The 13,659-nt window shown below is 43.3% G+C and overlaps 1 protein-coding gene across 4 annotated transcripts in view; it reads left to right on the top strand.

Annotated features, from left to right (window-relative positions):
• The window catches only part of NTPCR (nucleoside-triphosphatase, cancer-related), a 265,027-nt gene extending 251,677 nt beyond the window's left edge, over nucleotides 1-13,350 (top strand). For 2 of the 4 annotated variants that reach the window (XM_056566935.1, XM_056566937.1), the window contains one exon: nucleotides 13,207-13,350. In XM_056566935.1, the coding sequence (XP_056422910.1) occupies nucleotides 13,207-13,290 (84 nt within the window). In that variant the 3' untranslated portion in view covers nucleotides 13,291-13,350. Of the gene's footprint in view, nucleotides 1-2,392; nucleotides 2,484-13,206 lie in introns of all 4 variants that reach the window. The other 2 variants (XR_008891423.1, XR_008891424.1) reach the window with 2 other exon arrangements.
• Nucleotides 13,351-13,659: the final 309 nt, after the last annotated feature.

Below are 13,659 nucleotides of genomic sequence, written 5' to 3'. Positions count from 1 at the left end.
AAATTATGCAAGTTACCACAAAATGTTACCACTATGTTAAAGTAGAATATGTCACGAAAAAACATATTAATGTTTAAAGTGACAGTGGTCAGATGTGCAAAAAACGCTCTGGTCCTAAGGTGTAAAATGGCCTGGTCCTTAAGGGGTTAAAGTCAAAAGTTCATCTTGGGATTCAGGCCCAGGGTCCAACACTTGCTCTTCTTCCGCATGCCTAGCATTCTGTCTTAAGCCCTCTTCCTCTTGTCTAATTTTTTTTTTATATGAAATCTCTCGAATAAAATGGCCCCTCAGGACCACTTTACAGGTGTCCCAAATTAATTATTTGAGGGGATGATGAACCAGTCTTGCTTTTAAAAAATAACCTTAAGGCTAGGACTCCACAGAGATTTTTGCCCTGCGATTTTTGTGGCATAAAAACGCCAGAAAAACTGCCACAGTTTTTCCCTGCGTTTTGGCATTTTTTCTGGCGTTTTGTCTTGCGTTTTTACCTTTCTGTGTAATTTGCCTTTTTTGGCCCCTTTGGCGTTTTATTTTTTACAAAATAGTTTGGTACCAAAAAAAAAGATGCAGTAGGGATGTAAAAATGTATTTAACTAAATGTTTATTTTTTCTAACAAAATTTTAATAAATGTTTTTATAAAGTGTGTGTGTGTTTAACTTTTTTCCCCACATTTTTTATGTAGTACTACTACTCCCAGCATGGAACACACTGTTCCATGCTGGGAGTGGTAGTACCTGTACTATAGACATATCGCTCCGGGTGTCATAATATAGCCATAATATAGCAGAGATGTGGCTCTATACAGTGCTCGCACCTCTGCTCTGTACTCTGAGTGATGTTCTATTCACATCACTGGCCATTCATATTTTCCACCCAGAGCTGTGATTGGCCAGATGGTTGCAGCGAATCACAGCTCTGAGGAAAATATGAATGAGTGAGTGGCCGGCCCGGAGTATAGTGCAGAGCAGGGATGTGAGCGATGTATACAGCCGCTCCATCTCTGCTATAGACAGGACGATTGCAGCGGGTGTCAGTAGTGATACCTGCTGTGATCTGTTCTTACCTGCAGGTACTCCTACTCCCAAAATGGAGCACACTCTGCTCCATGCTGGGAGCTGTAGTACCTGCATTAATAGACAGATCGCAGCGAGTGTAATTTCTGACACATGATGCGATCTGTCTATTAATGCAGGTACTACAGCTCCTAGTATTGAGCAGAGTATTCTTCATGTTGGGAGTAGTAGTAGGAAAGATCACAGCCGGTATCACACCTGACACCCGCTGTGATCCTCCGGTATAATGTATAGATGCGGGCGGCCGCTCTCCTATGGTCCCCTGCACGCCATATATATACACATTCTCACAGAGAGCTGGCCAATCACAGCTCTCTGCGGGAAATATGAATAGGTGTATATATACGGCAGTGCAGGGGACCATAGAAGAGTGGCCACATCTATACATTATACAGGAGGATCGCAACAGGCGATCTGTCTATTAGTACAGGTACTACTACTCCCATCATGGAACAGTGTGTTCCATGCTGGGAGTAGTAGTACTACCTAAAAAATTTTAAAAAGTATAAAGTGAAAAACACATACACACACACACTACATTTTTATTATTGTCGCCTAAATTTTTAATGCTTTACCTGCCTACATAAATTGATCGATGTTTAAAAATTTATAAACATTTCGTAATAAAAAATATAAATTTCGTAAGATACAATTTTTTTCAATCACTACTGTATCTTTTTTATAAAAAAAATTTTTATGGTACCCTACGAAATTTTTATTAAAAAGGTATCTCCATTATTTTTTGGGATCGCTAAAGTCCAAAACAGAATAAAAACCGCCTGCAAAAATGCAAAATTTAAAACCAACATGGCGTTTTTTTCTTGCAGTTTTTGCTCTCCCATAGACATCTATGGGAGGAAAACGCCACGATTTCAGGGCAAAAAACGCCAAACTAGGTTTTGTCGGGTGTTTTGAAAATCCAGCCTCTGAGCCCGAAATTGATGAAAAACTCCAAAAGGATAAAAAAAAAAAAAACGCCAAACGGAAAAACGCCAAGTGCATCTGGCATTTTTCAGTTTACTATTGACTTGCAGCTAACATCTGGACGCAGCGTTTTTTCACTGAAAAAACGCTGTGCGGGAAAATTGGCGTTTTTTAAGGTGTTTTTGCAAAAAAAAAACTCAGTGGAGTTCCAGCCTAATTCCTTTAAAATGTGATCTTTTCCATCAATTACATAGTTACATAGTTAGTACGGTCGAAAAAAGACATATGTCCATCAAGTTCAACCAGGGAATTAAGGGGTAGGGGTGTAGCGCGATATTGGGGAAGGGATGAGATTTTATATTTCTTCATAAGCATTAATCTTATTTTGTTCCAGGAATGTATCTAATCCTGTTTTAAAGCTGTTAATTGTTCCTGCTGTGACCAGTTCCTGAGGTAGACCGTTCCATAAATTCACAGTCCTCACGGTAAAGAAGCTGTATTACATCCATTAGCTGTATGTCGTCATTCATTTCTTGAACAACTACCACCATCATTTGTTCTCACCACTGCATATCTGTTTAGCTGTATTTAAATAATCAACCTGGTATGTCACTCATCTTGTGATTGTGTACTCCCATTCCCCCATCATTGCATTGTCATGTATATTTATTACTGTTATCTGGCAAGTGTTTCTATTTTGTTTGATCTCAATTTATTTCCCCTGAGTGATCCCAAACTGTTTATTTTTTCTTAACGTTATTCCCCAAACTTTATTGCTCCCCACCCTGTTTCACACCTGAGTGCACTCCTCTGCCAATTATCTGGCTTTTCTAGCACTATATAACAGAGGCTATAGGTCTTAGACCTTAGGTCTGGAGACATTCAACGATGCCATCGAAAACTGCCATCTAAAGTGCTTCTTAAGTGTGACATCAAGAATTATACCAGAATTGAACAAAAGGGAACTAACTCAACATTATAACTACAAAAGTAAGTCACTCTTTTTCAGAAAAAAAAAACAAAAAACAAACATGCACTCGCTTATTACTTACATCATTGCGATACATTTTCTCTTATATCCCCCACCGATTTCTCCGGTGGACTCTATATACATCTGTCCTTGCCTCCTTCCCTCACCTATGTATTGCTCGCATGCACTGCTCACCATCATAAACCACCCAAAGTCACCTCATTCCATGGTACAGCACAGAAGTCGCTTCATTACTTCACCCAGCCATCTGCTCTCTTCTGCTTTTAGCTGCTGGGGACATTGCTCCTAACCCTGGCCCACCTTTCACGAATATTTGCTCTACACTACCTGCCTCTTGTGGAACCACTACAAACTTCAACTGCGCTCTTCTAAACTCTCGATCTGTGTGCAATAAGCTCACCCAGATTCATGACTTATTTCTCACTAATTCTCTTAATCTGCTGGCTCTCACAGAAACATGGATACAACCTTCTGACACTGCTTCTCTCACTGCTTTATCTTATGGTGACCTTCACTTTTCCCATACCCCTAGATCTGACACCAGGCATGGTGGAGGAGTTGGGGTGCTTCTAGCCTCACAATGCACTTTTCAAGTCATCCCCCCATTACCCTCACTCATATTTCCCTCTTTTGAGGTCCACAACCTCAGGCTCTTCCGCCCATTGTCTCTCAGAGTGGCGGTCATCTATCGTCCTCCTGGTTCTCCCCAAATGTTCCTGGATCATTTTGCCACCTGGCTCCCTCACTTTCTTTCCTCAGAAACACCTACACTCATCATGGGTGATTTTAATATCACCATCGATACCCCAAACTCCACTTCTGCCTCTCGACTTCTGTCTCTAACCTCCTCCTTTGCCCTTTGACAGCTTACTGACTCTCCCACACACAAGGATGGGAATACACTGGACTTGATCTTCTCTAGACTTTGCTCTGTCTCTAAATTCACCAATTCTCCTTTTGAGCTCTCTGACCACAACCTTCTCTCTTTCTCTATCAGTAACTCCTATCCTCTTCTAGACACTCCAACCTTGTACACTTACAGAAACCTGCGTGCCATAAACACCAGTCAATTTATAGACATTCTACAATCTTCACTATCACCAATCTCTTCTCTCTCCTGCCCTAATCTAGCAGCCAAACATTACCATGACACCCTAAAGTCTACCCTGGATCAAATGGCACCCTCCAAAACACGAACCTCACGACACGGACGGCAGCAACCCTGGCACACGCTAACAACCCGCTTTCTCAGGCGATGCTCTAGGTGTGCTGAACGTCTGTGGAGAAAAACTAAGACTTCTTCAGACTATCTGCACTATAAATTCATGTTTAAATCCTATTACTCCGCTCTTCATCTCGCCAAACAAACATATTTTACCTCCCTCATCTCTTCTCTGTCTAACAACCCAAAACGCCTTTTTGACACGTTCAACTCTCTCCTTCGGCCTAAAGTACAGACTCCAATCACTGATCTCTGTGCTGAAGACCTGGCCAAATACTTCAAAACTAAAATTGATTACATTTGTGATGAAATCCTCTCCCAGTCCCCTAAAAGTTCTGATCCAATTCCCAGCCACGTCTACTCTTCATCACTCTGTTTTTGAGCCTGTAACGGAGGGTGAGGTTTCCAGGCTCCTCTCCTCCGCCCGCCCCACTACCTGCTCTAGTGACCCCATGCCTTCACACCTCATCCAGTCTCTCTCTCCTGCTATCAGCTGTCACCTAACTAAAATCTTTAACCTCTCTTCTGGGGTCTTTCCTTCCTCCTTCAAACACTCTATCATAACCCCACTATTGAAAAAAACGTCTCTTAACCCGTCCTGTGCAGCCAACTATCGACCCATCTCAAATCTCTCCTTTATCTCCAAACTCCTGGAACGCTTGGTCTACTCCCGCCTTATCCGCTATCTCTCCGAGAACTCTCTCCTTGACCCCTTACAGTCTGGTTTCCGCTATCTTAACTCTACAGAAACGACCCTAACCAAAGTCACTAACGATCTTCTGATGGCCAAATCAAATGGCAATTTCTCTTTACTGATTCTCTTGGACCTGTCTGCGGCTTTTGACACTGTGGATCACCAACTCCTCCTCAGTAGTCTCCGCTCCATCGGTCTCAAGGACTCTGCTCTCGCCTGGTTTTCCTCGTATCTCTCTGGCCGCTCCTTTAGCGTCTCGTTTTCTGGCTCTACTTCTTCTCCTCTTCCCCTTGCTGTCGGGGTTCCCCAGGGATCGGTCCTGGGTCCTCTACTCTTTTCACTCTACACATCCCCCATTGGAAAAATAATCAGTAGATTTGGTTTCCAGTACCACCTCTACGCTGATGACACCCAACTCTATACCTCCTCCGCCAACATCACCCCCGCACTCCTACAGAATACCAGTGACTGTCTCTCTGCCGTCTCAGACATCATGTCCTCTTTATATCTGAAACTAAATGTTTATAAAACAGAACTTCTTGTCTTTTCTCCATCAACTGATACTGTACCTAACCCTGACATTTCCATCTCGGTATGTGGTACTACCATAACTCCCGGGCAGCAGGCTCGCTGTCTTGGAGTTATACTTGACTCTGATCTGTCTTTCACTCCCCATATTCAGTCTCTTTCACGTTCTTGTCACCTGCATCTCAAAAACATTTCAAGAATCCGCCCGTTTCTCACTACTGAAACTGCTAAAACTCTCATTATTGCTTTGATTCACTCCCGCCTCGACTACTGTAACTCTTTACTAATAGGCCTTCCTTTCTCCAAACTCTCTCCTCTCCAGTCCATCCTTAATGCCGCAGCCAGACTCATCTTCCTCTCCAGCTGCTACACCGACGCCTCCTCCCTGTGCCAGTCACTACACTGGTTACCAATTCAGTCCAGAATACAGTACAAAATCCTCAGTCTCACACACAAAGCTCTCCACAATGCTGCACCTCCCTACATCTCCTCTCTCATCTCTGTCTACCATCCTACACGTTCTCTCCGATCTGCTAATGACCTCACACTAACATCTTCTATAATGCGAACTTCTCACTCCCGTCTCCAAGACTTCACTCGTGCTGCTTCATTCTCTGGAATGCTATCCCTCAATCCCTCAGACTCAACAACAACAGCCATAGTTTCAAACGTGGCCTAAAAAGACATCTCTTCAGACAGGCCTATAACATTCTCTAATTGGCCTCAACATATCCTCAATATATCCCCACACCTCTTGTTTGAATAGTTATTGTGTAATTTTATGTCTGATACTTGGCTTTGTTTGTACCCCATAATTGTAAGCGCTGCGGAATCTGTAGGTGCTATATAAGTAAATAAATAAATCAATAATTGAAAGCCAAATGTTAGAAGTGGTTCAAATGAAAGGCTTTATAAGTAAATAAATAAATCAATAATTGAAAGCCAAATGTTAGAAGTGGTTCAAATGAAAGGCTATATAAGTAAATAAATAAATCAATAATTGAAAGCCAAATGTTAGAAGTGGTTCAAATGAAAGGCTTTATAAGTAAATAAATAAATCAATAATTGAAAGCCAAATGTTAGAAGTGGTTCAAATGAAAGGCTATATAAGTAAATAAATAAATCAATAATTGAAAGCCAAATGTTAGAAGTGGTTCAAATGAAAGGCTTTACTTCCACTTTTCCTCAAATGAAAGACCGCTCTTCCACTTTAATATGCATCATCAATGGAACATGATCTGATACTGTTCTACTACCATAAGAGATTTTTTGAAATAAATTTTAATGCCAATAAATTACAAAATTCCAGGTCAATCCACGAGGCATTTTGAGATGCCCCCCTGTTCCACTTATCCCTGACAAAATCCATGGGGCAGTTGAAATCTCCCAATACATATAGTGGAAGATCCTCCCGTCCCTTTAAAAATATTAGAAGTAGTTCAAAGATATAGCTCTTGAAGGGGGGAGGGACATAAAAAAAAAAGGCAAAGATCATCTCTTGTTGATCAACTCGAAGATGTAAAAAGATATACCTGCCTCGTGGGTCGACAATGGCCTTCTTTTCAATGCAATTAATTGACCTGTGAAACTTCTGCTGAGAAGTGTGAAAAAAAGGAATGATATAAAGACCCAGCCCATCTTCTTTAAATTCTAGAGACTGCCTCTGGACCAGCAGGCATCTCTGCGAGACAGATTATAGCTGGAAGGGATCTGGAGATGGAATTAAAGACTTCGCACCTTTTAAGCCAGTCTCCTAACCTTCTCACATTCCCAAAAAGGATGTGCATAACAAGCTGAGAGAGAGAGAGGAAAAAAAAAAAAAACAGCCTGACCCCTCTCCCGCCCATCCCTCCCCCCCCCCCTTTTTTTTTAAGTGTTAATTTTGTTTTGCATATTAAAAAAAACAAACCTTACCAATCAGGTAAAACAATACAACAGCCTACCTGGGTCCCATACATCCTCCGCAATATAAAGAAAATTGAAAACAGGATATCCACCAGTAGGAAAAGAAAGGGTACGCATTAGAGACCCAGCCAGAGGAAGCCTAGCACAAACAAACAACCATAGACTCACGCATGCACACTTCCCAGCAACCCTAGCCCCCCCGCCTCTTCCCCTCCAGAAAACAGTAGCACACGATAAGAGACCTACTGAGACAAATTTGTCGGGGGGTCAGCAGATGCATCGATGAGAAGCCAGGGGGTCCACACCTTATCAAACTTCTTAGGACACTTGCGACTAACATACAATGCCTGATACAACGGGACATAACGGTTCACCAGATTCAGCCATCTAGACGGGGCTGAGAAGAAGGGGACCTCTGTCCAACTGCTAAGCATGGTGGTGGATCAATCATGCTTTGGGGTTGTATTGCAGCCAATGGCACAGGGAACATCTCACGAGGAGAAGGAAAAATGGATTCAAAAAAATTTCAGCAAATTTTGGATGCTAACTTGATGCCATCTGTGAAAAAGCTTAAGTAAGAGAGGATGACTTCTACAAATGGATAATGATCCTAAACACACCTCAAAATCCACTGGGGCTTACATCAAGAGGCGTAAACTGAAGGTTTTGCCATGGCCTTCACAATCTCCTGACCTCAACATAATTGAAAATCTATGGATAGACCTTAAAAGAGCAGTGCGTGACAGACAGCCCAGAAATCTCAAAGAACTGAAAGACTTTTGTAAGGAAGAATGGGCAAAGATACCTCAAACAAAAATTGAAAGACTGTTGGCTGGCTACAAAAAGCGTTTACAATCTGTGATACTTGCCAAAGGGGGCAGTACAAGATATTAACTCTGCAGGGTGCCCAAACTTTTGCAGACGCCATTTTTTGTTTTCTGTTATTTTGAAAGTGTAAATGATGGAAATAAAATCTAACTTTTGTTGACATATTACAAGAATGCCTAATCTGTAATTTGATGCCTTTTGGAGATTTTTCCATCTTTCCTTGGCCTCTTTTTGCACATTAATACAAATTTTTACCTGGAGTAAAACACGTGATGTCCAGCGAGGTAGGATGCAAAAAACAGGATTTCTTTATTGAGGATACATGGTCAGCACAAAAAACCAACGTGTTTCGGGTCAGACCGGACCCTTAATCATGGCATCAATTTTTACCTGGGGTGCCCAAACTTTTGATTCCCACTGTATATAGCAATTTTGTTGTTAGTAATTCTCCTTGTTCTCTTGATTTTCTCAATAATAAGTCTCTATCCTGTGAGCACAAAAATGTGACCAATACTGTCCTTGGGGGCATGCCAGGTAGAGGGGGTTTTGCAGGAATCCTGTGGGCACGCTCAATAGCAAAATTTGCTGAAAAGATTTGGGGGCCGAAACTGTCCTTCAGCAACTGTGTGAAGAATGATATTAGATCTCCCTTTTCTTGCCACTCAAGGAGACCAATTATTCTAACATTGTTCCTCCATGCTCTCTCCTCCATGTCAACAAGCTTTCCCTGCATTTTAAGTTGTTTCTCTTTTAAATCATTAGTGGTGGATTTCACTGCAGCAATTTCTTGTTGAAGAGCGGGGGGAGAAGATGCTCCATGTCTGACATTCTCTGTCGGATCTTATGCATGTCATCTCTAATAAACGTAACCTCGGATGCCAGGGAGCCCAGTTGAGATGTTAAATCTTCTGGAGCACAATTACTAGCTCTTCATTAAGAATGGATTGCCACACTTGGGGGGCCTCTGACTCCTCCTGGGGATTTTCCTCCTCCTCCCCCACCACTGGAGATGTTCTAGTGGTGCGACCTTTAAAGGGGTACTCCGGTGAAAAACTTTTTTCTTTTAAATCAACTGGTGCCAGAAAGTTAAACAGATTTGTAAATTACTTCAATTAAAAAATCTTAATCCTTCCTGTACTTATTAGCTGCTGAATACTAGGAAATTATTTTCTTTTTGGAATTCTCTCTGATGACATCACGAGCACAGTGCTCTTTGCTGACGTCATTATAATAATAATAATAATTCTATATTTATTGTTGTCCTTAGTGGGATTTGAACCCAAGGCCCCAGCACTGCAAGGCAGCAGTGCTAACCACTGAGCCACCATGCTGCCCTTTGCATAAATCTGCTATGCACGGTTGCTAAAATGGACAGAGATGTCAGCAGAGAGCACTGTGGTCGTGATGCCATCAGTGTTCCAAAAAGAAAGGAATTTCCTCTGTAGCATTCAGCAGCTAATAAGTACTGGAAGGATTAAGATTTTTTAATAGAAGTAATTTACAAATATGTTTAACTTTCTGCCACCAGTTGATTTAAAAGAAAAAAAGGTTTTCACCGGAGTACCCCTTTAACAGAAGCTGGCGATGCTTTGAGAAACTTATCAATTTTAACAGAGGAATTATGTGTCTTAGGAGGGCTCCCTCCTCCAGACCTTTGTTGATTTTGTTCCAGAGGCATATTTTTGACCAATGTCTGTTTGCAGGGAAGCTAAGCTGTTTAGTAATGTCACCCTCCACTTGTATCCCTAGGAAATAAGGCAGAACCATGCAAAGCTATCAATGCTCGATTTCTATTTGGTCTTGACGTTGCTCCCATATGTACCCTTATCCTCTTTCACTGTCAGTCAGCAGCAATATTAAAAGGAACAAAAATACTTAGTTCTATCTTGAAATCTAGAGAGAAGGAGGAAGGCGCCTCATGTGCGGGATCAGCAGATCTTGTTAGTGGGGGTGGGGGACGGTAATTCCCAAACCGCTTATCAAAGTTGGTTGTGCGCCCACACACAACAAGGTAAAGTGCAGAAGAGATGTACAAGAAGGTCCACTGCAGCCCTCCTGGGTAGAAGTAAAATCAAAACTGAATGACCATGGATTCAGGAGTTTGTCTGGCGCAGAGAGGAACCATCAGGAAGCCAAGTAAAATCAATGGATTTATTCAATGCAACGCGTTTCGCTGCGCATGCGCAGCTTCATCAGCCTGATGGTTCCTGATGGTTCCTCTCTGCGCCAGACAAACTCCTGAATCCATGGTCATTCAGTTTTGATTTTAGTTCTATCTTGCGACACTGAACTGCAATTGGTTGAAATCGACTGTGATTATATTGTAGCTATGGAGAGAGGAAAGTAATTTAGGGGAGGGAATATTATACTTAAGGGCACAATTCCCGGCAAGGTCATTTGAGCAGAGAGAGTCCATAGCAACAGAGGATAGAGACTTACTGTCGTCCGAAGCAACAGGATGTTAAAGCACTTGTACCAGTTTAGCCTCACAAAATTCACCTCCAAGTTTCAAATTCAAGAAAATTTTTATCAAGCAAATCAAGTAAACACAATAATGAATGTGATTGAGCACTACAGCAAACATTCACCTCTGAGTTTCTATAAGTTTCTTGGGACTTGCTATAGTAGTGGTAATAAGTACGGGGTAAGGTACTAGCTTTAAGTAGACCTAAAACAAATAGAAAGCTCAAACCGGTGTCGAGTACAAAGCTGCACTAACACAGCCTTAATTGCCTCAAATTCAGATGGGCGCTCACTTTAAACCTTGAGGATATCTAGGTGGGGGGTGGGAGATGAATGGAGGCCGGGGGGGAGATGAATGGAGGCCGGGGGGGGGAGATGAATGGAGGCCGGGGGGGGGGGGCGGGAGATGAATGGAGGCGGGGGGGGGCGGGAGATGAATGGAGGCCGGGGGGGGGGCGGGAGATGAATGGAGGCCGGGGGGGGGGGCGGGAGATGAATGGAGGCCAGGGGGGGGCGGGCGGGAGATGAATGGAGGCCGGGGGGGGGGGGGGGGGGGCGGGAGATGAATGGAGGCCGGGGGGGGGGCGGGAGATGAATGGAGGACGGGGGGGGGGGCCGGGAGATGAATGGAGGCAGGGGGGGGGCCGGGAGATGAATGGAGGCAGGGGGGGGGCCGGGAGATGAATGGAGGCAGGGGGGGGGCCGGGAGATGAATGGAGGCAGGGGGGGGGCCGGGAGATGAAGGGAGGCGGGGGGGCCGGGGGATGAATGGAGGCGGGGGGGGAATGGGAGATGAATGGAAGCAGTGGGGCAAGGGGGTTAATGGAAGAGTGGGTGGCATGCGTGGCTGGGGGAAAATGGAAGCAATGGCAAGAGTGGGTGGCTGGGGGGGGGGTTAATGGAAGCAGTGGCAATGGTGGGTGGCTGGGGGGTGAATCTAAGCAGGGGGGGTGAATGGAAGACGAGGTGGATGGTTGGCTGCGGAGTGAATGGAATCAGTGGCAGGGGTGGATGGGTGGCTGCAGGGTGAATGAAAGCAGTGGCAAGGGTGGGTCGCTGGGAGGTGAATGGAAGCAGGGGCAGGGTGGGGGTGAATGGAATCAGGGGCAGGGTGGGGTTAAATGGAAGCAGGGGTGGGTGGCTGCAGGATGAATGGAATCAGTGGCATGGGTGAATGGAAGCAGGGGGAGAATGGGGGCAGAGTGGGGGTGAATGGAAGCAGGGGCAGGGTGGGGGTTAATGGAAGCAAGGGCAGTGGGGGTGAATGGAAGCAGCGGCAGTGGGGGTAAATAGAAGCAGGGATGGTTGGTTGGCTGCGGGGTGAATGAAATCAGTTGCAGGGGTGGATGGGTGAATGGAAACAGTGGCGGGGGTGAATGAAGGCAATAGCGCTGGGAGGCATGACGCAATGTGGATAGCTGGCTGGAGGCGTTTGGGTGAGAGGCTGAAGGCAAAAGGTTTGAGTGGTTGGTTGGCTGGAGGCAATAGTGGTGGATGGCTAAGAGTCTGGAGGCAATAGTGGTGAATGGGAGTCTGGAGGCATTATGTGTGAGAGGGGGGCTGGAAGTATTGTGTGTGTGAGGGAAAGAGGTTGGAGGCATTTAGGGGGAGGCTGGAGGCATTGTGTGTGAGGCTGCTGGAGGCATTGTGTGTAAGGGGCTGCTGGGGGCATTGTGTGTGGTGCTGGGGACATTGTGTGAGGCTGCTGGAGGCACTGTGTGTGTGAGACTGGAGGTATTTGTGGGAAAAAAGATGATGAAGGAAAAGTACAGAGCTTAATATGTTTTCTTTTTTGCAGGTTCTGCGGAAAGAGTTGTGGCTGGAAGAAACCCTTATGACGGTCCGGGTCAGATGGAGAAGAAAAGTGAACGACTCTGATCACCTGTGAGTCCTGCATATAGCAGCACTGTAATCTACATAGCTAACTGATATATATAAGATGATGTGTATTGCTTCTTTTTAGCCATTTTTTGTTGTGCGTCAAATATTATTCAGTAGAGGTGCTCCGTGGTAATTTTTTTTTTTGCGAGGGGTGCCTCAAGCCGAAAAAGGTTGGTAACCACTGGCTTAGAGAGTCTAGTAAATGTCTGTCTCTATGGATACAACTAGCAAAGAATGAGGGATTCTTTGCTTTTATGCAAATCTGTATACAAATAAGCACTGTAATAACTGTGCCAGATTCAACTGTGCTTAGATCTCTCAGGAATAGTGACTGCAGATGTTGTGTGTACTAACTGGACTGTACAAAAAGGTTTAGAAACTCCAAAGATGCATTAGATAAAGTTTGCTAATACGCAGATATTCTGAAACCTATTAAGAGATTTTATTTAATCTCAGCTCTTGTAAATGTGCTTTTGTACATGACTGCACAATTTTCTGATGCCTTATTTCTGGGATTACTAGAATACCAAAACCTTCCCTTCTTAGTCATTTAAGTTTACATTTTCTAATGTAAGTTTGATATAATAAAGAGATTTTTATATACAGAGAACATTTCACCACATGTTAAAAGTTTTTTGATATTATAATGAGACCTAATTTGAATTTTATTTTACCATTTTTCAATTTGTATTTTAGGTCACAAGAGAGAATAGAGATCAGGTACTGCATGAAATAGTGACCACCATTCAAGAAGCATTGAAAAATACAAATACAGATTAAAAAGGGTGAAATGATTTACTAGTTATTGCTCAATGACACCTTAAATAAACTCTTATTACATAACTGTAAAAGGTCTATATGTTAATTTCTTCATACCTCTAAATCATAAGGTTGATAAAATTTAAGTTGAAGAGTCATTAGTAATGCACGATTGTACTAAATGTTAAAATAAAACAAGACACTTCAAATGCACAATGTAACAGTTGAGTCCCAGATTAGAAAGTTTCATATATATGAAATGCCCATAAATTCACAGCTCCATACAACTCATCAGCTTCAATGTAACACACGTGTCTAGCAGCACGCCAACTATATATTTTTCATGAAGTGAGCGACTTTAACCCCTTAAGGACACATGACGTTCTCACA

Source organism: Hyla sarda, chromosome 3, assembly GCF_029499605.1.
Source record: "Hyla sarda isolate aHylSar1 chromosome 3, aHylSar1.hap1, whole genome shotgun sequence".
Classification (NCBI taxonomy): Eukaryota; Metazoa; Chordata; class Amphibia; order Anura; family Hylidae; genus Hyla; species Hyla sarda.
The sequence above is the reverse complement of the archived record's forward strand: the minus strand, read 5'-3'. Positions and strand labels throughout refer to the sequence as shown.